This window comes from Patiria miniata, unplaced genomic scaffold (assembly GCF_015706575.1).
Source record: "Patiria miniata isolate m_02_andy unplaced genomic scaffold, ASM1570657v1 HiC_scaffold_9, whole genome shotgun sequence".
Lineage (NCBI taxonomy): Eukaryota > Metazoa > Echinodermata > Asteroidea > Valvatida > Asterinidae > Patiria > Patiria miniata.
In genome coordinates this window covers 10,089,107-10,113,637 of record NW_024037076.1, presented here as the reverse complement: position 1 = coordinate 10,113,637, position 24,531 = coordinate 10,089,107, and the positions used below count along the sequence as shown (strand labels likewise).

The 24,531-nt window shown below is 39.8% G+C and overlaps 1 protein-coding gene across 1 annotated transcript in view; it reads left to right on the top strand.

The window, feature by feature from the left end:
* The window catches only part of LOC119720458 (fibrillin-1-like), a 44,302-nt gene that overhangs the window by 2,978 nt on the left and 16,793 nt on the right, over nt 1-24,531 (top strand). Inside the window, exons 4-34 of the mRNA XM_038190129.1 lie at nt 2,590-2,700; nt 3,119-3,339; nt 3,924-4,008; nt 4,378-4,542; nt 4,838-4,954; nt 5,334-5,591; nt 5,966-6,118; nt 6,887-7,068; nt 7,617-7,797; nt 8,608-8,754; nt 9,350-9,481; nt 10,284-10,409; nt 10,675-10,923; nt 11,305-11,433; nt 12,133-12,252; nt 12,604-12,626; nt 12,722-12,860; nt 13,257-13,376; nt 13,549-13,683; nt 13,927-14,058; nt 14,771-14,896; nt 15,406-15,543; nt 16,398-16,646; nt 17,700-17,837; nt 18,507-18,635; nt 19,194-19,313; nt 20,654-20,772; nt 21,252-21,498; nt 21,647-21,760; nt 21,942-22,061; nt 23,983-24,102. Of these exons, the coding sequence (XP_038046057.1) occupies nt 2,590-2,700; nt 3,119-3,339; nt 3,924-4,008; nt 4,378-4,542; nt 4,838-4,954; nt 5,334-5,591; nt 5,966-6,118; nt 6,887-7,068; nt 7,617-7,797; nt 8,608-8,754; nt 9,350-9,481; nt 10,284-10,409; nt 10,675-10,923; nt 11,305-11,433; nt 12,133-12,252; nt 12,604-12,626; nt 12,722-12,860; nt 13,257-13,376; nt 13,549-13,683; nt 13,927-14,058; nt 14,771-14,896; nt 15,406-15,543; nt 16,398-16,646; nt 17,700-17,837; nt 18,507-18,635; nt 19,194-19,313; nt 20,654-20,772; nt 21,252-21,498; nt 21,647-21,760; nt 21,942-22,061; nt 23,983-24,102 (4,545 nt within the window). The remainder of the gene's footprint in view (nt 1-2,589; nt 2,701-3,118; nt 3,340-3,923; nt 4,009-4,377; nt 4,543-4,837; nt 4,955-5,333; nt 5,592-5,965; nt 6,119-6,886; nt 7,069-7,616; nt 7,798-8,607; nt 8,755-9,349; nt 9,482-10,283; nt 10,410-10,674; nt 10,924-11,304; nt 11,434-12,132; nt 12,253-12,603; nt 12,627-12,721; nt 12,861-13,256; nt 13,377-13,548; nt 13,684-13,926; nt 14,059-14,770; nt 14,897-15,405; nt 15,544-16,397; nt 16,647-17,699; nt 17,838-18,506; nt 18,636-19,193; nt 19,314-20,653; nt 20,773-21,251; nt 21,499-21,646; nt 21,761-21,941; nt 22,062-23,982; nt 24,103-24,531) is intronic.

Here is a 24,531-nt window from a genome sequence, read left to right as displayed (position 1 = left end):
AAGCAAAGAACAATAAACAAATGCCGTACACTTCTAAAACTATTGAATGAGTCAAAAACTTTCACGACAAAGATAGCCAAGGCATTCTTTTCTGTGAGTTTACTTCTTCCAAAAACTGGGTGCCGAGATATTGGGAATCTCAAACTTGACGAAAAGCAGACACGATACACAAAAATGTATTTCTTACAATCTCAAAATTGATTCTGCAGTTCAATTTCTGAAAATCAAAATGGTATACTCAAGTAAGATTCGAGGCTTTGCATGGTATAGATAATTATGAAAGAAAGCTGAAGGCGGTCAGAGCAAACTGACGGGAACGTCGAGTTGATACCTCTGGTTCTTTTAAGAACCATCACCATAGTTTTTTTCCATTGGTTTACTCAACCTTAAGGTCCTACATCTCCATTTGTTTGCAAAGAAAATTGAATATTTTATCCTCTATTGTTTTACGTATAAACCCTTCTACACTAAAGAAATAACTAATTCTACATTTTGTTTTTAAATTGAATGTAATGTTCGTGCAGCTGCTGTTTGCTATGTCAGGACGTTTACGTTTCCTAATACTCCGGGCCCGCTATGCTGCTACAGCACATGGACATGGAGTCTTCTCCGGGGCGTCAGGAATGCAATAGTTGCTTCCGTCTTTGAGCATTATCCAGTCAGTCCCTTGTTTTATACACCTGATCGGTTCAACCGGTGGTATGGTAAGTACTTAATAGGCAAAAACCTATGTCCGCAACACCTCTGCAACGTTACGTTTAGACCAGCTGGAGGCCATAGACCTGCGACATAATCACATGCTGCTTTGTTTACAAGTACGATGGCAGCTTTATTGGGTCAAGACCCACCTTTAGCTCCCATGGAAAAGCAATCAGTAAACAAAGTGAAATGTCATCATGTCTTACGACAATTTCACGGATCTGATTGGTCATTCCCTAATGAACTCAACTAAAGTCCAGGAATCTTCCACGGCCACCAACTCCGATTTTGGCTCAATCAGTTTCTGGTAGTAGGCCTACCTTATTAATATGTATCACGAACAGATAAAACATTTAAGGGTTATCACCCAAAAGTTTCTGAGACATGGTCCTCCAAAGTTTCTGAGACATGGTCCTCCAAAGTTGAGGTGTCACACCCACTTTTTGGACTCGCGTTTTGCTTACATTGATTCTTGGGGATTTAGGAGGCAATATCTTGGAGATGAATCAATAATTTGTGCTGGATTTTGCTATGCGGGGTTTGCCGGCACCAAGCATCAACCATCTCTTTTCATTTCAAAATATGAATCTTGTCAAAGACGAAAATCAAAAGTTCCATTTTCAAGGGACTCCTGTCAGCCAAGGATCTGTCACAGACTGGATGGGTTAATAGTCATGGATTCCTGTTATCTGTGGAGTTTTACTGTAGGAGTACTTGAGGCTCTGAAAAGGGTTTCTGACCGGTTGACAAAATCTATTTCCCCCACCTATTTGGCTAACAAGTTCATCATGTGGGCAGTCAACCTTAATAATGAAACTCTTCTCCACATTATTGTACAGGGTGAGTCAAAAAGGGGAAACCCAAATGGTTAACCCTATTAATTTTGTTTAAGTTGTGCAGGTAGCGCTTTCAAGATTCGGAATAAAAAAAAAGAAAAATTCTAAAGAGTCCTTCAAATGTACTTTTTTTAGTTATGATATGTTGTACACAAACACCGTTTTTTAACCATGTCCACGGATCACATTTCACGTTCGTAAACTATCAGCAAAATGAACCCAGTCGTATCCTGAAAATGATATCAGAATACTCACATAAGTCTTCGGGGTAGCCAGGTAAAAGGCAGGGCAAAAACCTTTTTTTAATATATGTGTTATGATACATGTGTAAGTGCCAGTTATCATACTTATGAGAGTGTTCTGGTATGGATTTTGATTTTGGATGTGAATAGATTTAGTTTCCCTGAAATATCACTCAGCTTTATTGTGATCCGTAGACAAGGTTGAAAATGGTGTGGGGTGTTTGTGTTCATAATTTCGATAGCTGGTACACTTAGATCTAGATCTAACATAACCTAGATCTGGAAAGCGCTTTATTTAGAACAAAAAAAATAGGGGGCACCAGATGGATTTTCTTTTTTGACTCACCCCGTTCATATATTGCCTATATTTGTTCAAAATTTCCACTTTTCACCTTTTTTTTTCATCTTCTTAATTGGAAAACCATTTTTTTAAACTGAAAATGCCCAATGATTACAATAAACAGGGTGAGGCAAAAAGAAAGTGACATAGATTAATGATGCTTCCCCTTAAAAAAAAAACAAATTTATTTGAATACCAATAGCAAATGTATCAAACGAGCATATGCTTTCACTAATATGAAAAAAAGAATATCTGAAATAGCTCCATGCTATCAGAAGTTATGCATGTTTCCTAAATGAAATCATTTGTTTTTACAGCTGGCAATAGAACTGCTCTCAGGCTGTCCCAAACACTGGAAATCGATTGAATCTGATAGACTACAAAATGAGAATAGATTAATTGGTGAAATGGGGTACGTTCCGTAATTTGTGTTTTGTTTAAACCGCTAAACAAACTTTGTGTTTGTACACAGATCTGGAAGTACTGCCTCGGTATTACTGCTGTCAGGCTTCTACACTCTGCGGCTTGTACTACGCCTCCAGACCGCCCATGGGTTGCTGGAGATACCGAACACCATTTTGGTGTAAGTTTGCATTATTGAGAAATCTGAACAAGCATTTTCTTTTATTACACAGACGATGGTTGATAAAGAAAATTATTTGCTTGTCAGATCTTGGCTGTCCAGCCATATATCTATATCAATACCTTCTACAGTTGCAAATGCTCAACTCATTGAGACAAAGGGTTTGGTTTTTGTATTAACTCAAGCCTTCTGTCTATGCATTACGGTTTTTTCAAGCAAATGGAAAAAGTTGATTCATTTTTACTGACATGTTGGTCCAATTTTCATTTAGGTGTAAGGCTTATAGAGTCATTGATATGAAAAACCTTTGAAATTTTTGTTTCTGATTTCAAACCAACAACTAGTGAAGAACAAACGGAAATCCAGTCACTGAGTAAAAAAATGTTGTCACTCTTTTTTCTCCTGGAAATTCCCGAAGTCTGGTTCTGGGGAGACCCCCACATCAAAACCCTGGACGGAGTTGAGTACACCTTCAATGGTCTGGGGGAATACACAGTGGCTCTCGTTGAAGATGACAACGGAGGAACAATCTTTGAACTACAAGGCCGGACACAGCGAGCTACCAATGTAGAAACTGGTCAACTAACGGATGCAACATTCTACTCTGGGTTTGCTGCAGAGTATCCTGGAGAAGGAAGGGTTTGTAACACTTTACTTTTCAACAAGAATATTTTTTTTTGCAAAAATTCAATATGTTTTCCTACTAGTAGATTTTGAATTGCACCCGATTATTAAGTTTGAGTAATTGCCAGCTGTAGCTAACACGTAGTTAATATGACATACTGTTTTGGCACATTGCTATGAACTTGGTAATACTTATGAATTTACATGCTATTATTGTATTGCCAAAAAATGAGAAATTATTTTAAAATGCGTGTTGTAGATTTGGAAAGAATCGCATCCCTTGCGTCATTGTCTTTACGGGCTATTATGTATTTCTTTAAATCTGGAACTTTTGAGGAATTCTGGAATATTAAAACTCACCGTTTTAATTGAAGAGAAATTTACTTTTTTTTTTCCTTCAAAACATCCTCTGTCGTTGGTTTGTATTACACAACGCAAAAATCTAGTACCAAAACTAACAGAAATTTCACATTTTCTGCACGTGTCTTGCTCTGGATCGCTCACTTTCGAAATATTTAAAGTTGTTAGGAAATAATGGCCTAGCTTTCTGAACCTGTCATTCTTTGATAAGAGGTGGTTGTTTGATTTATTTTCCCCAGGTTGAAGTGAAATTAAACAAAAGGCAGAACGCCGATGACCTGATAACAACTGTCAATGGAGATGTTGTCACGCCTACAACAGCAGGTACATGAACAGTGGGTGGAGTTTAAATGCTATCTGGTAGCCCTGCCCCCTAAATTAGTAGTAGAGGTATAATTACAACATCTGTGCTGATCAGCCCATACTTAAATCAGTGAATTTTTATTGAACACAACCTGATATGCGTACCCAGTTGGGCCTGTTAGATTTCATCATATATCTGTCATACCTTTCAGTTGTGTATTAAAACGCAACAAGCAAGCAATTGCCTGTTGCGGTTTCTTAGTTTTAGAAGCCTTAATCTTTGAGTGGCGTTGAATCTAGTACTGATGGCGAAAATAATTAAAGACCAAGAATGTCTCACTGACTTTTTGATAAGTAGTTGTGAGTTATATTGTCTTCTATGCTCTTTAGGATTGCTAATTGGCAATGTGACTGTCAAAAGGGATGCATCAACTAACAAAGTGGTCACCATGTTCCCTGGCGATATTCAGTTTACAGTGGGAGTAAACAACAGCATTGGAGACATTACTGTCCAGTTTGGGCAAACATATATGGGAAACACCAAAGGACTTCTGGGTGAGTACAACTCAAATTACTCATTAATAATATAAACAGAATTAATTGCCTTAGCAGACAACATTTTAACATATGACTTCAGTCCGATGTACACAAATTTGGTCAAGTCCTCACAAGTTCTCACAAGTGCACAAGTCAATGGAAGTCATCTAGTCTAACTTCAAGTCACTTACTCAACCAATAAGCAAGATTTCAAGAAATTGGAAAGTTTTGCACTTCTCAAATACTTGCGTAATTAGAGACCAAGTTCTCGGTCTGCGTCGCATGAATGATTGATTAAATGTCTGGTGTACAGGTGTTTGGGATGGCGACCAAAGCAATGATGCAACAAGACGTGATGGTACTATACAAGCAGCCACCGGTGACAACGGAGAGATGATTGAAAGTGACTTCTATGCATTTGGTGAAACCTGTAAGTCAATCACCAACTCTAGGTGACTGTTGTGAAGTCATTTTGCCGAGTTATCTAGATTTTGTGATCATTTAGCATTCATCCGGGATACCCCATGAAAACTTTGACACTTCCTCCTTCAGTCGAGAACGTAGGTAGATCAGGAAGGGGTTGGAGAAAATTCACACAGACTTTCCACTAAATACCCACACGATCAAGTACACGTCAAAAATGCATTCAACATGTTGGAACCAAGGTCACATTGATTTGATGGCAGAATGTGCTCATACAGTAACGTGATCCTATATAATATTGTCAGATATAGCTAAGACATTGTTCGCCACAATAGTGTCCTCAGTTTTCCTAAAGTACATGTGCATTTTTCTTTGGCTGCATGCAGGGCGTATCACTGAAGCGAATTCTCTCTTCTTCTATGTGGGTGACGAGACCTTTGCATTATCAAACGAACACTCCTTCGTCCCAAGTTTCTATGAAGACCTTGTCGCAGCTGCCACTCCGGAAAAACTTGCAAAGGCTCAAGAGCTATGCGGGGACAACAAGATGTGTTTGTTTGACACACTGGCGACAGACGATGAAAGCATCGGACAGTCTACAGTGATGCTGAATGAAATGAACTCTGCAAGCGAAAGTGCAGCAAGTAAGTAGAGCCTGTGGTTCATAAGTAGCCCTTTATTTGTCACGAAGGAAGGGTTAGGCAGAGTCTTTTTGATATCGTTGACACCATACGCTGATATGATGCTCATGCATCATCAGCGTTCACACAGCGCACGTACACGTGCTCACCATATCATGACAATCGTGCATGCAAATGATCATTTACAGTTAAACATCAATAAGAAATGGCAGAACGGGTTCCGTACAAAAACAGTTTGTTTAGTGGTCATTTGTAAATCCAATGTTCTGCCAAAGGTTTTGCGGTGATTGCTTAGGTCAAATGTCCGGTATTATTGGATTTATGTGGCATTCTACTGCGGTGCAATAAAATGTACTTATTTGTTGTACAATTTGCAGCCAACTATCCACCAAACATAACCGCTTCGGATACCTTGAGGGTGATGGTTGGTGTGCTATTCACAGAACAACTGGAAGCCATGGATCCTGATGGAGACGATGTTATATTTTCATTGGTGGAGCCAATTGAAGGTGCATCCATCACCGAAGACGGTAATTACAATTAACCTTTACGAAGTAGTTCGATTTGGCTATGCTTTCCGTCAGCAATATTTTCATAAGAGCGGTGTACGCTTTGCAGTCAAATTAATCTATGATAACAAAAAAACCTCAGCTAAATTGTGTGTGACTTAAACCCACGACCTATAGCTCTTGCCAGGAGAAAACGATTCAGGTGGCTAACAAGCTCCCTCCCTCCCCCCCCCCCTAAACCCCAACACTCCCTACCTAACCGGTGTTAAATGATTCCAACTTGAATTACACAACGTTCCAAGAATAATATCACCACTCATTGTTGCGAATCTTGAAAGGCCACAGGCCTTTGATCGTCGTATGTGTTGACGTCAACACCTCACCTATCAATCCACTCTTGAAAAGTATCGTGACTTTAAAGTCAAAGCTAGTGGACCAGTCATGAAAGTCCTGGATCTACCACTGCTATAGCCTACTTCAGTTGTAACCATTGGAATTAAGACGTTCTATCCATGCTTTTCAACTATTTGTGTCTTCTCTCTGACCAAATATTCATTTTGTATATTTTATTGTAATATACAACCCTCACAACTCTCTTCTACTTGGGGCTCCTGCGACCCTCTGAAAAAAAGTGGCTTTTAGTATTGATCTGCCCGATATTGCTATAGCCCGCTCAATCCACCCTGTTGGGAAGCAAATACTTCAGACAACACATATTAAAGTATGAGTACAGCAAATTTTGGATGTTCAAGTTTCAGAAGTAAGCATACATGCCCACTAATCTTACAGGTGGTCTCTTCACTTGGACGCCAGCGGACAAGTCGAAGGTCATGGTTGGTTTCCTTGCAACAGATGGCAAGGCTAATGCAACACATGAACCAACCGTACAGCTCTGTGACTGCATGAACGGTGGCACGTGCCTGTGGGATGAATTTGTGATGGGCACGGATGTTGTCGAAGACCGTTTTGGGGTGAGTGCTTATTGTTTTCTGCTGGACCCAAAGGCTAGCTTATTTTCCTGTGACCGACCTAATGTCCTACTAATGAACAACTGACTGACCGACTGACAGACGTGCTGGCGACTGACAGACGTACTGACCGACTGACTGACTTTCTTAATTTGTAAAAATAATGTCCTTTTCTCCCAAAGTTGCTGTCAAACGTCTGGTCTCAGATTAAACAGGCAAGGCTTTGCTTACTTCCTCGATTAATTTATTATGGGTCCGTGTAGAAGCTGCGTTGCATGTTTGCTAGTTTGACAATGATTCTTATAAGCTATTGATTCATTCTAGGTCGAAAATGCAGATTATGGAAGGTTTGCCTCTTTTTTTTTTCAAAGAAAGGTGTCCTTCTCAAAGACGGAGGATTTCCTAATCCGATAGACCCTTCCTAAAATAAGCTTTGTGAATGTCGGTAGCAAATAGCAATACAATCAAAGAGATCAAGTTGTTACGGTTGTTATGCACATTGTATTGTGTAGTAGAAATTGAATTTACATTGTCAATCTTTTCCTATGTAGGTGGTGCTATGCGAGTGTGATCCTGGCTGGAGTGGTGAGTTCTGTGAAGTGGATTACGACGCCTGTGAGGACGGCCCCTGTTTCATGGGCGTGGCTTGTTTTGACGAAGCGCCACCGTCGTTGAACAACACCTGTGGGCCCTGCCCTGAAGGACTTGAGGGTGACGGCAGGTTTTGTCAAGGTAGGCCAAGACTTTCTTGGTTTGAGCATTTAATTTTAAACCACTAGCTCATTAACGTATAACTGGCTCAGACTAGCTTGATTGTAGACCACGTCACCTGTGACATACCGACGGGCGACCCAGACTGCAAGAGATGTACTTGCAATGCAGGCCAGAACAGTTTGCATCACGTGATGCTATGCATCACATGACATCAAGTGTAAACAAATTGTGTATTGCTCTCTGTGCTACCCAAGACTTACAGTTATGGGCTTATGGATTCATCAGGTAATAGAGACAATGTCGAACGATGTTGTATATGTACTGAGAGGCGAATGGAAAATTTATTGAAATGATCCTACATGATGTTCATTGGCAAAGGAGTAGAGACCATTTTGCACCAACGATGTATGGTCTGTCAAAATGTGTTTTTCAACAGTACTAAAATACATGACTGAGCACATAATTATGCGTTCTCCGTCAATCAAGTATGTGTACATTCTCTGAATCAAGATTTTTTGTAAATGGGGTCAAATGAGGAGGTCTCATCGTTAACACATTTGGAAACTAATGGCAAGGAAATGAACTTGGAGGGGAGTGTTTAGCCACCTCAACCATCCTCCTCCAAAGGAAATAATTATGGTTAACCGCCTCCCCTCCCCTCCCCACAATTCCCTGTCGTGATAGATTATATCAATAAACTACACAGTGATTCTGTATTCATGACTTAATGAAGTTTGCTGTATGAAAGACTTATATGGACCTCACGTTAATTGTTAATGATATTGACGTACTGTGTTACCCTGACGATTCACTGCTAATTTCCTGCAGATATTGACGAGTGTGAGCTGTACCAAGACGAGCCAGCCAGCAGTGGTGGACGCGGCTGCGATCAGATCTGCAACAACCTCCTCATGGACTACAACTGCAGCTGTGAATCTGGCTACTCCTTGTACATTGACAACAGGCGATGCATTGGTATGCATTGTGTTCTTTGCATGCACGAAAACAAAGATAAGCCTGCAAAATACAAAGATAAAACTTTGGAAAGAAAGTTGGTTACGCCGTAACAGTGTTGCGAAAATGAGGGGACGCAATACATACGTTTTTTCATTAAATATCCGTATAAGGTGCAGTTAAGATTATCTTAAAATTTTAAATTGTGAGACTCAGACACTGATCTTTGGGGTAATTTACGATAGTCTCCACAATTTCTGCCAACCCTCCCCCCCCCCAAATAACCCTACTTATCTGAATTGGTTTTTTTTCAACGGAGATGAAATCGCCACAATTTAGCTCTTTTCTTGGTCTTCAGCCTTTTAAATTCATTTTTTAATATCTTCCTCAGTTATTTCCACTTTATTTACAGGCAGAGAACAAAAATACAGATTGACAAATATAGAAACAAAAGTACTAAACACATAACGACAGTGAAGTGGAGGGGACCTGTAGAAAGTTGATTTTACCCTAGTGGTATCTGAGGATTTGAGGCATGTCAGTGTTTTTGTGTGCCAGATTTGCACATTGTGAAACCAGTAATTTAGAACGGTTGTGTTTGATTTGGATGATGTAGATATCGACGAGTGTGAAATGGACCTGCACAACTGCAGCGTCAACGCCGTGTGCAACAACACCAAGGGCAGCTATGAGTGTGACTGTAAGCCAGGCTTCAGGGACGACTTTATGGATGGAACATCGTGTACCGGTATGTGTGTTGGAAACGGTAGAGATGCTGCCAACATTTGTTGTACATAAAGCAAAATTTAAGAATATGATAAAGCACAAACAGTATAAAAACAGGTGTTTTTAATTTTCTTCATTAGAGTTTCAAAAAGTTTGATTGTTTTTTTTTTCTTTTACTTTTCTTTAAATGTTCCATCATGAACAGAATTCAGCTGAGCAATTTATTTTTCGATGTCAGTGCTTGGTATAAAATTTTGGACAAAACGGCGTTTATGTTTTTGCCTTTTAACGTACAAATGATGATGCTGAACATACGGCAGTGTTAAGGTTACAGTCAAGACAACTGCAAAACATTCATAAGTTACCTTACAGCGTATTCAACTAAATTACGCAGGGAAGGAACACTGGAAAAAGAAGTACTGTTTGTTTCACTGTTTGTTTTACGATTTGGGTAGTTGTCCACTACTTGTGACGATTTCTGAGAACTTTCGAGAACTTGTGAGAACGTGTGAGAACTTATATTTTCAGATGTTTGAAGGTTTGAGGCCTAGATAGTAAATAGTATACAAAGGAATAGCGTTAAACGTGAAAGGAAACCCACAGTAATGGCACCAAAATCGTGTTTTTGTCAGTTTTCTAAGTTGATTTAAGTCAGCCAAGGCTCGAAAAAGTCATTTGTGGAAATTTAGTCAATACAAGCAAATGATGCTAAAAAAAACAGTGTATAGAATGCTCCTGCTTTAAGTCTTATTCCTATAATTGTGAAGTCAGCGTTAGATTAGCTAAAGTTAAAGTCACATTTGTTTTTGTCATACATCCCTCAGACCTCATGGAATGCATGGACAATAGTAGCTACACTTGCGACGAGAAAGCTAAGTGTGAAAACACCATCGGCTCGTACCTGTGTGTGTGCATTGCGGGATATGAAGGTGATGGCAAGACATGTCAAGGTAAGGCCTTATGTACTAATTGACTTTGGAATTAATTGCCTTAATTAGACGCAAACAATGTGGTCCATTTCATTGCAAATGCAAATGTAAATGTGACGTTCATTTGGAATAAACAAACTTTCATGGCGAAATCTGTTGGTGTTAAACTGCTTCCACATTTTGTGAAATAAAAAGGCTGCGTGAAAAAGTGTTGTGACGTCACCCAGTCGCATTCAGCTGAAAGTGTTGCTCGAAACATGACTTTCTACTTTACGTGTATCGATAGATCTGAATGAATGCACAAGGACCCTGGATGATAACTGTCATGCTGAAGCCGATTGCACAAACACCGTGGGGTCATACACGTGTGCGTGTGGGGATGGCTGGACTGGCGATGGCACCAACTGCACCAATGTAGACGAATGTGCCGCATCGTTACCAGTCTGTCATGAGAACGCTGAATGTACGGACACTCAAGGCAGCTTTACATGCCAGTGCAACACTGGTTATGTTGGCAACGGAATGATGTGTGCGGGTAAGTAGTGTTTTCGCAAGTTTGCAGTGTACAGATTGCAGTGTTACGTTTTGATTGCTGTAGTGAAAGTAGCCAGCCAGGGCTATATGTGGAGTGTTTTTTTTTCTTAAGGTGATGCAGTTGAAAACATTAGATGTTCTGTTCAGTGTATCATTTATACGTCGAACATAGTATACCAGGGCAGTCAATCTGAATTGTCGACTTCGAACATAGCACCATCATCCTAACCAACGTAGGCCCTGTCCAACACAGACACTGTTGTCCATGACTATAAAATAATATTCACTGTTGCCCATCATAGGACAAAGGCGAAGCCAGGGCTGCAAAATACCAAATGTTTGCACAGCCTAAAATGTTTCTGTCATTACCGTTGATTCGTAGATTTGAATGAGTGTACCACTGGTCAGGACGATTGTTTGGCCGTTACTGGTGATTGCAGCAACACAGTGGGTAGCTTTGACTGCAGCTGTAAGGATGGATATACTGGGGACGGTCGGACAAACTGTACAGGTAAATCAAACATAACCAGTGTGCTATATAAATGTGTTAGTGTCCCTTGCAGGTCCACAATGTTACTGGGCCTGAAAGTTGGAGGTATCCTCTGTTTTCTTTTTACCAAAATCTTCGTAGATACTGACAGAATTGTTTAAAATGGAAAGGCGATTTATTTGTATTGTTCTGTTGCCAGTGCTTTTGTGTCAAAGGACTAGTTTTTAAATTTGTAGACTAAAGGTAGTTGACAAGATCAGAAGATGTGCTCATAATTAGGGGCATAGTTCGACTGATTTCATTGGGGGTGTGAAAACAAATTTGATGACCGACCCTCCGTGTTGCAAGGTAGCCAGAAAAGTTTGTTTTTTTCCCAGCAAATAACAGGACGTCGAAAAGCAAAAATAAAGGGATGTTGGAGGGGAACTGCATGATCTGACTTAAAGGCGGTGATGTTTAAATCCCTTGGACCTTATCGGACAATAGGTGGCACTCTTCATTGCAGCAACGCCCATGATGGATCATTTGCCTAGGTGCGGGATGATATACTCTTTAGTGACACTCCGCCCCATTCGCTACATTCCTTAATGCGCTGCCAAATCCCTTGTCTGCAAACACGTAGAATCAAGTCCAGAAGGTGACATTGACACCAATTGAAATGAAAGTATTTTTTTTTCCAAACATTTTTTTTTTCCTGTCATACAACTTTGATCATTGTAGATATCGATGAGTGTCAGGGAAACAATGATTGCTCTACGAACGCTAATTGCACCAACACGGTGGGCAGCTATCAGTGTGACTGTGTGACTGGATACACAGGGGACGGACAGACCTGCGAAGGTGAGATGTCAAATAATCTTTAGCACCCTGACATTGCAACAAAATCTTCGTCAAAGGCAAAACAACAATTGAAAATTGCTTTCTAAGAGCCCATGTCTAAGTGTGACTGTTTTGACCCAGATGTTAATGCCATCATACTCAGCCAATGCATTCTCTAACTTTCAAGCATTGAGGAAAGACTCTTCGTTTGTTTTTGTCTCATGTTTTCGACTGGATGTTGCAATAAAACTATTGTAATATCAACATTACTCTCAAAAGCCCGTGTTGTCATTCAAACCGAAGCTGCAACCATACCTTTCTTTTGTTGTGAAGTCATTTTTAAACACAAATCTCTTGTTCGGTAAATTGCAGGTCGATTGCTAAGTCCATTAACAGTACAGGGGATTTGCAATGACAGAACAATTGCCTCTTTTCACAGTTATCAGCGTGTTACTCCACTTATTAATTTGTGCTATTTGGTATAAATAAGTTTTTTACTTCCTTTTGCACAGACATTAACGAATGCACTCTTGGACTTGACGACTGCCAGCAAGAGTGCTCCAACACCGAGGGATCATTTGCTTGCAATTGTAGCACTGGATTCACCCTTCGAGACCGAGTTTGTCAGGGTGAAATATTCAGTTGGCAACTTTCCTTGAATAAGCTAGTTTGGCATCCTAAATATGCACCAAGAAATTCATCAAGATACAGAAGAAAATAACCAGTTTGCCCAGTGGGAAAATCTCTTTTGCTGATTTCTGTAAATTAATATTAAGAAAATGAAGAAAGTTGAATTTGTAAGCAAACATAAAAAACCACTCATTATCTTTCAAAACATTGTAATTACTTCTTCTCATAATTGTCTCTTTAATACAAAATATCGTAACCCATTAGTCCATTAACAACCTCAAACTGTCCCAGCACTGTCCGGTTTTATAGATTCATCAGTGAGTAAATACAATGTAATACAATGTAAGCTTGTTGCCATCACAATAACTCCTTCATGGTATGGTTTTCGCCCACAGCTGAAATGGTGTGTTCGGATACAAATTGCACCCAGGGTGACTGTTACAGAGCCAGCAATACAGACATGTGCCTCTGCTACCCAGGATACGCAATCAATGGTGATATCACTGTCTGCGAAGGTAACATAGTTTAACAGTGTCCTCCTTAACTTGTTTTCATGTTTTGATCTTTCATCACAAAATGAGTTTCAATTCTAATTTCTTTTAGGAATTTAGATATTTCTATGCCAAACAGTTCAGTGGCTTTAAGAGAACACTCCTCTCAGTTCATCTTTTTTTTACTGCATTTCAGATATTGATGAGTGCACAAGCCAGAGTGACCCTCACATGTGTGGTGCCAACTCGATGTGTGATAACCTGGAAGGCAGTTACGAGTGTCGTTGTTATCCCGGTTACACTCTCAATAGTGACCAACGGACCTGTTCAGGTATGTCAATCTGACAATGACACTAGAAATCAATTTCGTGTGGCTGCTGAGCAGAAATATTGCTTACCAAAAGTACTATGAATCAACCGACATTTTTTTGGTGGGGGGGGGGGGCACTGTTCAAATAAAAGTACTTCATGTCAGGTAGAATTTGTATTGGTTAGCAAGCACTGCAGTCTACTTGATTTTTACTTGAAATCTAAGCTCTGACAAACCATCATGTCATTATTTCATGATATTTAGATGTGAATGAATGCCAAGCCGGTACTCATAACTGCGATGCTATGAGCCAGATGTGCGTCAACGATGAACCCTACTTCACTTGTGACTGCAAGCCTGGCTTCAGCAGCGAGAGTTTCAACGGATCCTGCTCAGGTTAGGACCCTTTCCTCATGGGCGTGCATACCCAGGGGCCTTTGGAAACTTTACAAATTAAGTCCCACTTTGGGGGTTGCGAGGCCAACCCCACTTCTACATCTCAGTTTAGAGAATAGGGCTGTCGTGCACTTTACAACGTCTTCATTTTCAGGCATCCTGTGAGTGTGAGTGAAATGTGGAATAATACAACACACGTATTTCAGATGGCTCAAAACTAATGATATATCAGAAGTATGCTCATTTATTTCTTTGTTCCATGCCTGTGAACAAAAATATCAAAGTGCAAACTTAATTCACAACATGCACACGAATATTCTTACTGTAAACAGGAGTTAAACAGAAGCCGAAATCTGTTTGAATTTCCAGAGACACGCAATTTTACATTTTGTTAACATTTAACGGCTTGTTTGACTTTCTTTTGTTGGATATATTTCGAAAGTCAATTACGGACTTACCTGTATTCAGCCACAACCAGTGCAGAGAAAAATGGCTGTGTCGGCAATTTTGTCAATATGGCTATGGATAGTCACTGCAACTTGTAGCCGACAGGAATCCTCAGAGCCGCATTAAACCACTCAATTGAAAGAGAGCTTGTCATTGCCAGAAAAAAATACTTTGAATATCGTGTATATGTCCCGCTTCCATTCATTTTATATATATATATATATTTGTTTTAAATGACGTGATTCATGTTTGCTCATTTTGACAGACGTCAACGAATGTTTGAATGACACCTTGAATGATTGCCACATCGACGCTGACTGCCTGAACAATAACGGTTCCTTCACCTGCCAATGCAAAGACGGATTTACTGGCACCGGACAGCTATGCTTTGGTAAGTAAACTGTTTATGTTTTGGTATTATTCAAGGTTTCTGTGAGTGTTTGTTTGGTGTTTTACATTGATGTTTGTTAATTATGTTGCCCCAATTGATACAACCCATGTATTATGCAGTTAGATACTTGTAACAACATAATCCTTTTTCTGGGGGGGGGGGAGACGTGGGGCCTAGACTACACATACAGACTATGGGTTCTTTTTTTCATCAGTTATTAGCGCTTGGTTGTAGCATGTTTTGAAGTTGCACCTGACATGATACGTATATATCATATTTGCCAGCACATATTATGTTCCTGTTTAATTTGTGGTGTTGATTAATTGGAATACCCGATGTGAGTTTGACATGTGCTAATTTTCTCGAAGATCTGGGCTAGCTTTCAGAACTTTGTCTTTTCATTTTAATCTAGTCAGAAATTGTTAACGCATCATTATCTGCACAATGTGAAATAGATTGAATTACTTCACGTGACAAATTAACATATGAAGTTAATTTTTTTCCTCCAGATATTGATGAATGTTCCTTGCCCACCGACGACCCGAACTATGCCAACTGCAGTCCCTTCGCATCGTGCACCAACCTGGCGGGCTCATTCCAATGCAACTGCACCATGGGATACGAAGGGGGTGGGCAAACTTGCCAAAGTAGGTGCAAACAGAAATAACCTGCTTTAAGCCTTACTTAGATAGATGACCGCCAAGATTGGCTTGTGGCACAGTATTGTTAGGGTTCATCTTAAATGAGGATAAAATTGATGAGTATGGACTGTGTAGCACAAATGCCGCCATATTAGTTGCAAAGAGACACATTTGAGAGACTGATGGGAGGAACCCTAGAATGCAATGCCTACAGCGTCTGACACTTAAACACGTGACGATTGAATGTCACGTGACGATTGGGGTCGTACATAATACTAAGAATACACAAATCCTGTGAATGTCATACCACACGCAAATTGACAAGTGCACAATGTGAATCCCGTCTACTGCAGCTCTCGTGAGTGGTAAGGAATTATTGTGTATTATGCATAGCGCATGGAGTCTATACAAGTTATCGTAATTCTCGTATGGCCCTATGGCAGAAAACTATTTGGTACACTAAATCTGTGTATTTACTTAGAGTCATGATACCAAACGTGATTTGTTTCACGACAGATGACAAATATGTGGAGCTAGCATAAATTAACAAGTACACACAGTACTAGTCTTATATTCATAGTTAAAAAAAACATATTTCCAGAAATGGATGTTGGAATTTGATAAAAAAAAAAACAATTGGGTAGGGAGAGTTTACGTTTACAACTTGTATCTTAAAAGTGTACACGATTTTTTTTTCGGCCTTGTGAAATGAATATAATTTAGAAAATGGGAGGCCATTTTCAATGGCCCATTATGAGCTAAAACAGGCACTTTACGCTTTGGAGGTAAGTCTTGATGCGTCCAGATGTATTTTGCCGCTGTATAAAATCACGTGTGTTTCACACATTTTCCTTCACCAGATATCAACGAGTGTGAGAGTGGGATCTCCGCGTGCGCTACCAACAGCACCTGCACGGACAACTTAGGCAGTTATTTCTGCACGTGCGACGATGGTTTCCGTGGTGATGGCTTCACCTCGTGCGTCAACATCAATGAGTGTCAGGAGAACCCTGGCGTGTGTCACTCCTTAGCGACGTGCACAGACACTATAGGGAGCCATTTGTGCAACTGTAACCAGGGTTACCAAGGAAATGGCACATATTGTGAAGGTAAAAACGAATATCAATTGTTTATGTATCAATTTCTCTCATTCTGACCTGTCTCTACGAAATAGGGGTAAGGTCTGATGTCTTTACAGAATTGAAAGATTGGAATTCCGGATACTGCTAAGCACGCAATTATGAAACCCAAACGACCGAATTTATTAAGTGTTTTGAGTCAACTATATTGATATAATTTTGTTGTGTGGACATTATTGCAAGGCTAAGGAAGAATAGAAACAAGAACTACACATACAAGTCAGGAAAAATAAAGAGAGCAAAATATTAAAAAGTGAAAACAGAAAGTTTAGGCCAAAAAAAATAGTCTCTGGTTTCTGGTATGCGCGCGCGTCGCCGTAGCCATGCGCGTCGGCAAAATGAAAAAGTTTTTTTTTCAATGAAAGATGATTTCTCAAAACCGTCAAACTCACTGGTTTGACTGGAATTCTGCTGCTTTATGTGGCCTCTCTGGACTCCCATATATTTGCACAAGTTTAGTCGGGCACCATTTGCAGTCATCAGCCGACATTTGAAGCAAAAAAAATCAGGTTAAAAAAAAAAAAAAGCCGCGTCGCCGCACCACTTTTTGGGCAAGCTCCATACCAGAAACCGGAGACCTTTTTTTTGCCTTATTTATAAATGTTTGACTAAATTGAAAGATACATTTGAGAAAACGTAAACATAGGAGTTACAGATTGAGGTTAACTCCAAAAGCCAAACGACCGGCTCTTCAAACGTTGGCTTTGTCTGATTGTACTGTTAAATGGCAAAAGGGTAATTTCATTTCGTAATTACAGGTCACACAGCAGTGGAAACTAACAAAGTCAGTAGATTTTTGGCAAGCCAGGGTCAAACTTAGTTCAGACTCCACTGAATATGTTCCTTTTCGCTATAATGTAAAGCATGTACAGCTAATACACCAACTTTAAAAAATGAAAGCTTTTGCAGATCAGTTTATCATGCTCACTTGCTTTCCAATCTGAAAAAAAAATGACCATTAAAAAGCTGACATTTGAAATTTATATAAATCACATTTAAAATTTGATCTTTGGTTGTCGGTAGATGTGAATGAATGCATGACCGGTGCCCATGAGTGTGCAGCCGACATTGCTGAGTGTATGAACAATGTCGGTAGCTACATGTGTTCCTGCATAGGTGGTTATGTCTCTGCAGGCTTCCCAACTGGTAGACAGTGCGATGGTAAACACCTTTTCTTTTTTTTTTGAAAACATGCCAGGAAAATGTATACGCTGTGAACTGCACAATCACATTCAAACTTGAGTGAACTGGGTCCTAAAAATGTTCTGTGATGTAAATGTGTAAACATTCAAGATCGTTAAAACTCCAACATTAGGTTTCAGAAGGTTTTGCAGGATTTTCAAGAAGGTCGATCCTGTTCCTGTTACTACAACATGGCTTGATGGCAGTAGCATGGCCACGTTTTGCTCGATGGAGGAGGGGCGCTCATATTTTATTGGAAAAATGGTTAAGTCAGTGCTGATTGTAAAATGCTGATGCTTTTGGTTTAAAAAAAGGGAACATTTTGAACGGCTTACACGTTTCTTTCCTCCCCTGTGCTCCCCCTGTGCGCCTCCCCTAGTATATCTGCTTGATGCTTCTTAAAAGATGAAGATTAAGATTGTGCCATTGAATTCCAGTAGACAGTTTTGGATTTTATAGGATTTAAAAAACGTTTCTTTGCACAAACAAATCCCTGAGAGAAAGAGTAAGACAAGCTCTATTGTGTGTTCCTTTCAAGTCAGTTGAGCCTAGAGCTAGAAACCTGCCTACTTCGTCTAGTGTTTTGTCCATTATCAGACAGATACTGAATATTCAATGATATGTTGGATTGGCTCCGTTTCTTTATAGATGTTGATGAGTGTGCGCTGAATCTTGACAACTGCGATACATCGGTGTCGCTATGTAACAACACTGTCGGTAGCTACATGTGTGACTGCAAGGAAGGGTATGAAAAGAATGAATTGGGCCAGTGTGAAGGTAATTGAATTGTTAAAACAGTTCAGTGCTGAACATTTTTTATTGATGTTTGGACGACTGATGAATTTTCACTTGTTGTGGTTTTGGACAATAAATATTAACACTGTAGAAACAACAACCATCTTTCACTGTTTCTTTTTTTTAAATGTTGATTTTTATTTTGTATAAGGACTAGAAGTATCTGGCCAAGAGTGAATTGCACTGGGGTGGCCTACCTCCCTCTGAAACTGAGGGAAATACTGTCATATTCCATTGGAAATCTCTTTTTCATTGCTTAAAATAAGGTTTAGTTTTGTGTATAAACTTAAACCGTAAACTTATCTCAATCTACAACACTTTGCCCAGGTTTTATTTCAATTAACCATTTTGAAGGACTTAGCTGGATTGAGGGAAGGAAGATCCCAACCACTCACATTAGTAAATATAGAACGAAGAATTTGTCATTGGTTTACTTGCAGAATGGTTACTCTTTTTGTAGGATTCAAAAAGGTTCTTTGCCAAAATGTTGAAGGGGTTTTGGGTTGATGAAATGTTCTCGATATCTTTCCCATTGTTTAGATGTGAACGAATGTGATGGGACTCCATGTACGATGGCCAACTCAATGTGCGCTAATCTGCCAGGGACGTATGAGTGCAACTGCATGTTAGGATTCTATCAACAAGAGTCAGAATGTCTGGGTAATATTTTGCTATTCCAGATTTGCTAGAAAGAGTTACTCTCATTAATGACTTTAGAAAAAAAAATTGCCATTAAAAATAATGACGAAATGATCATCCAAATGGTGCACAGGTAGAAAGGGAAAGTTAAGGTGTGAGCCTGACTATTATGGTAATTTGGATGAACATTCCCAAACGCTTGTCAGAAAAAGAAATGGGAAAAGAAGAAAAAAATGAAGAAAACAGTCGATACACAGCAAAACGTTGTTGCAGTGTGGATCACTGTGCTCGCAGCACGCATAAATGCCCCTGTTACATGGCAAGAGGATGTTGGCTGCTATTGTTTGGAATGCACGTTGTGGAAGCAGTTCGCACAATGTTTCTGCCATTTATGTGGAGCAGAGTTGTAACGAGTCACAATATTTTGTGATTCGAGTCGAGTCGAGTTATTTCAAGGAAGTGACTCAAGCCGAGTCGAGTATTTCAAGGAAGTGACTCGAGCATAGTCGAGTGATTAGGTCAAGAAGGTCTGGTCAACTCGAGTCGAGTTAAAGTTTGTGGTCGAGTCGAGTCGAGTCAAGTCATGTTTATGCTCGAGTCAAATCTAGTCACTGGTACTTGTAAACCATCTAATAAATTATTGAACAAGGCACCAGTTTGTTATGAAGATCCAGAGACTGAAAATATGTTGCATGGTACCCATTAGACAGCTTCTGCTGGACGTTTACCAAAGATCTACGGAACTGTTAACACGAAGTGGACATTCGGGTCTGGAATATTTTATTTACGCTGATAACGTCATAGGCTTTATGGTTTATATAAATATATCGAATTATTTGATTTTAAAGCATGACATTTAGTCCGAGTATCAAGGGCTTAAGAAATCGCCCGAAGCCGATGATGAAAACAGGAATTTGGAGATGCGTTTAAAACTTGGTTCCGGGATGGTAGTTTGTGGGCCACCTTATAAAATCAGAAGGGAATCCGTCATTCGGCGTATATTTGTATGCGATAAGCGGCCACAGCTTGACTGTAACGCGAAATACGCGAACATAATTACATTTCCCGTAAGTCACTGCAAAATTTCGCACAGTGTTGGGACTCAAGTGATTATCCCACTCGAGTTGGGTCATTTGCGCACAGTGACTCGAGTCGAGTCAGTTACCCGTTGGGACTCGGATCGAGTCGATTTTCCAGTCGAGTCGAGTCGCCAAAAGATTGTGACTCGAGTCGGACTCAAGTGCAGTCATTGACCCGAGTCATTACAACTCTGCTGTGGCACTCAGCTTATAGGTAAATGGCCAAACTTGTCAATAGTTTGTCAGGTCGCCTACTTAAAATGTGCGTATTTTTTTTCTCAGCGGCTTATTCAAAAGAGGCATCTGCCGTGTTTGAAATCATCAGTGGCTTGGCTGTGGACGGTGCTGGATTTAATCTGGCAACAGGCTCCGTCACATATCGCCAGGAATTGAAGAATTCGGTATGTAGATTGCACAGACAACATTATTTCTTCAAATGTATTCCCCCTAATGGATTACATGACTGGTGGTTACTGATATGGGAGTGGTGTGTTTCAATTTAAAAAAAACCACAAATTTTTTAACAGTTTTTCTTAACATGTAAAATGAAATTAAACATGTATAGAGGAAACTTGAATTTATTAAATCAGCACTCCAATGAGATCAACAATGTATATTATTAGGAGCAAAACAAGAAATTGAAGACATCCCAGGAACGTTGATTGAACCATTAATAATGCCCATAAAAATTGCATAGAGTTTTCGCTTCAACAAGATCAATGCTCATTGCCGATGCCATAGACAGGTGGTGGCTTTTGTAAAATATGGACTAAACGTTTCCAAATTGTGATGTTGAGGCAGTGCGTGAAAGTTTTGTTGAACGTTCATCATAAAAAAGAAATTAATTGCTGGTTCTCTTAATGACTCATGTTGAACTCAGATGGAGGCAGCCTTCGGAGATTCTTCTTTGAGTAGTTCCTTCAGGGATGTAGTCATCACAGACTTGACGCTGAGCTCGGACTCAACAACAGCTTTACTGACGTTGGTTATCAACTTCCAAAGTGGCTCCACGCACTCGGATCTAGAGATCATCATGGCATTGCTTGGCCAGCTGACGGGTAGCAATGGGGGTCAGCTGGCTCCCAACCACCAGCTGATCAAACGGACGTTCATTATCGGTGACCCCAGTAAGTACTCGCTCTCAAAATGTATGCTTCTAATGAAAGTGTGTATCAAACTCAAATAATAATCTCTATTCTCACAAAGGAGAATAGCGAACAGAGGGGACATTCACAGTTTAACAGTTCACATTCTGCTGCTTTTGTTCTCAACCAGAGTGTGATGCGACGCCCTGCATTAACAGTGGTGAGTGTGTTGAGGACAACTTGGCCACGGGAGGATACACGTGCAGCTGCCCACCGGGCTACAGCGGACAAAACTGCCAAGTCGGTAGGTGAATTTATGTACAAAATATCGTGATTTGTATCTTGCGGGGAAAGACTAGTGTGGAATCGGCTTCCATTGGATTGGCAATTTGTGAAAGAACCCAACGAAATAGGAAAACTTTGAGCATGGTAGCATTTTCTTATATTGTTTTGATCAATCATGTGTGTATTTCTGTTTCCCCCAGAACCATGTGACGTCAACCCTTGTATGAACAGTGGGAATTGTGCAGTTAACTCTTCATCAGACACTGGCTACACCTGTACATGTGGTCAAGGATTCAGCGGCCCGCGGTGTGAAACGATGGGTAACTTTCTTAAACGAGAAACTCTGCACCTAATAAGATGCACTGTCAGTGCCAGGATATCGGTCCTTTGCCTGTGCCACTGTAGGTATTCACCACACGCTAATGGAAAAAGTGGAAGTGGAAGTGGGAAACCGGATTGCCTCAGTAGTCTTACCAAAACAAAGTAGTTCCTCATTTACATATCACAACTTCCCTCCCCTCTGGAAAGTACAATTTCAAGAACCATAATTGAATTTTAACCACAGAGGTCTGAAATTTACTACTCTATAATGGTGGGCTGTAATGAATTACCTGGTGATATATATATATATATATATATATATATATATATATATAACATCTGCATTTGATTTCAGGTAAATGTGGAATAATGGAAAATGATCAAAATCTTTCTATCGTGCACAGTTCTCATCAATTCTAAATATCTTTGCCCTCATGAAACAGTGCTAAATTGCAGATCTCTGTAGTTAAAACTTGATTATAGTTAATGAAATGTCTACTTTTAAAGGAGGAGGTATGTTTTGATATGTAAATTTGGGACTACTTTGTTTGCGTAAACCTACGAGTCAAATTGGTTTCTCATTTCCACTTCTTCCGTTAGTGTGTGGTGAATAAACCAGCAACGGCACAGGCAAAGAACAGACTTCTCCATCTGTATCTTCTTGTTCATCACAATTCAGTAGTAGTAGTATGTTTAATCAAAATCAGTGTAGGCATGGGCCAAATGAACAACTGTTGATGGATTAAAAGAAATATCAGTGATGTAGTCCAGCCTATGCAATTCCCTGCCAGTATATCCTAAGTTAATCAGTCACAAGTCATGAAGTCACTAGTTGCATTACAATGACATGCAACAAGATCATTATTCGGTCGTTGTTCATCTTGTTACTTGTGACTGACTTTATGAAATGACTTTTGATTGACTCGACGACAACACTTGGAAAAATACAGGTCATTTCATGTAAACTCAAAAAAAGTATATGATTGTAGTGTTACTTGGTAGGCAAAATCTCTATGGTAAATATGACTGTTTTAAAATTTCGGTACCTCGTTTTACGTTTATTGATTTAAAAATCTTGCCATTTAAGTGCATAGATTGTTATCCTGTAATGTTTACAAACAACTGTGCCCTGTAATGCATCAAACGGGTTATGTTCACTGGCTAACTAAGGGGCGGGGGAGGCACAGGGGGCACGTGCCCCCCCCCCCCCCCCCCCCCGTGGATGTCCGTGCCCCCAGTGCCTACCCCCGGTACCCCCAGTGCCACTACCCCCACCCCAACTCCGCTCCCACCCCACCCTCACCCCCATCCCCCAATTTGGAATTAAAAATTGATCATAATCAGTACCCCCAAGGACCATAATTAACCATAGTTCGATGACTTTGATCGAACGCACGTTAGTCGACGATGGTTAGACTAGTCTAGTCGATTATTCAGGTTCATGGTTCTGACACTGTCTTTGGTCAACATTGTACAATAGTTGGATTTTTAAACAACTTAACGTCTTATTGTTCTTATTGTAAGGCACATTTGATCAATTGTATTTAGAAATGCGCGGTAGAAATTTGTATATTATTGTTGTTATTATTAATGGCGAATATGTAAGATAACATAAACTGCACTATCACTATGATTGTGTTAATAAACAGAAAAAAAGTGTTGAATGTGGGACCGCCATTTTTTGACGGTCGTTGACATGACAATTAGAGTCGTTTGCGCTTCAGCTTCAGTGCGCATACGCTAGGTACATCACGAATCAACCACAAGCTAACCACTGGTCCTTGATCGAACTTGCTCATAGTTACGCCACTTGTCGTTTGATGGCTGAAACCAACTTATTCCAGTTTTTTAAGATATATTTCAGCTTTGTTAACCTCCCTCCAGGTTATAGTTCAATCCGATCTTGTTTATTATCCTAAGCACCTTGTCAAATGGGCAACGACTGCGTAAACGGAGCAACTTGCATCAACGATCTGAACACTGCTCGCGGGTACACCTGCAGCTGTGACGTAGGGTTCATGGGAGAAAACTGTGAAATAGGTAACAAGTTGGAATTGTGATGCTTGTTTGAGAAAATATTAAACTTTAGTTCAATCTGTCTTATGTTTAAGATAATATTGAACTTTCAAATATGTTATTATTGGTTTTATGATATCAGTGGCAGTAAGAAATAATGCAGTGTTCACAAACAATAGGGAAACTTGGAAATTTTAACCTTACAAACTGTCTAGCCGATATCAAATTGAAAAAAAAAAGAATTGTATGAAAGGTCCAATCTATGCCCTTGGATAAATGACAGCATTTTGAATTTTTTGTTAGTCTGAAGGTGGTGAAGGTGTAAGGTATAGTTTCAGGTTTCATGATTGTGTAGTTTTCTTACTTTTTGCTCAAACTATGCAGAGTCATTTTGCAGTCATATATATATGAATGTTAATATATGAATCAATATATGAATCAATCTTTTAAAAC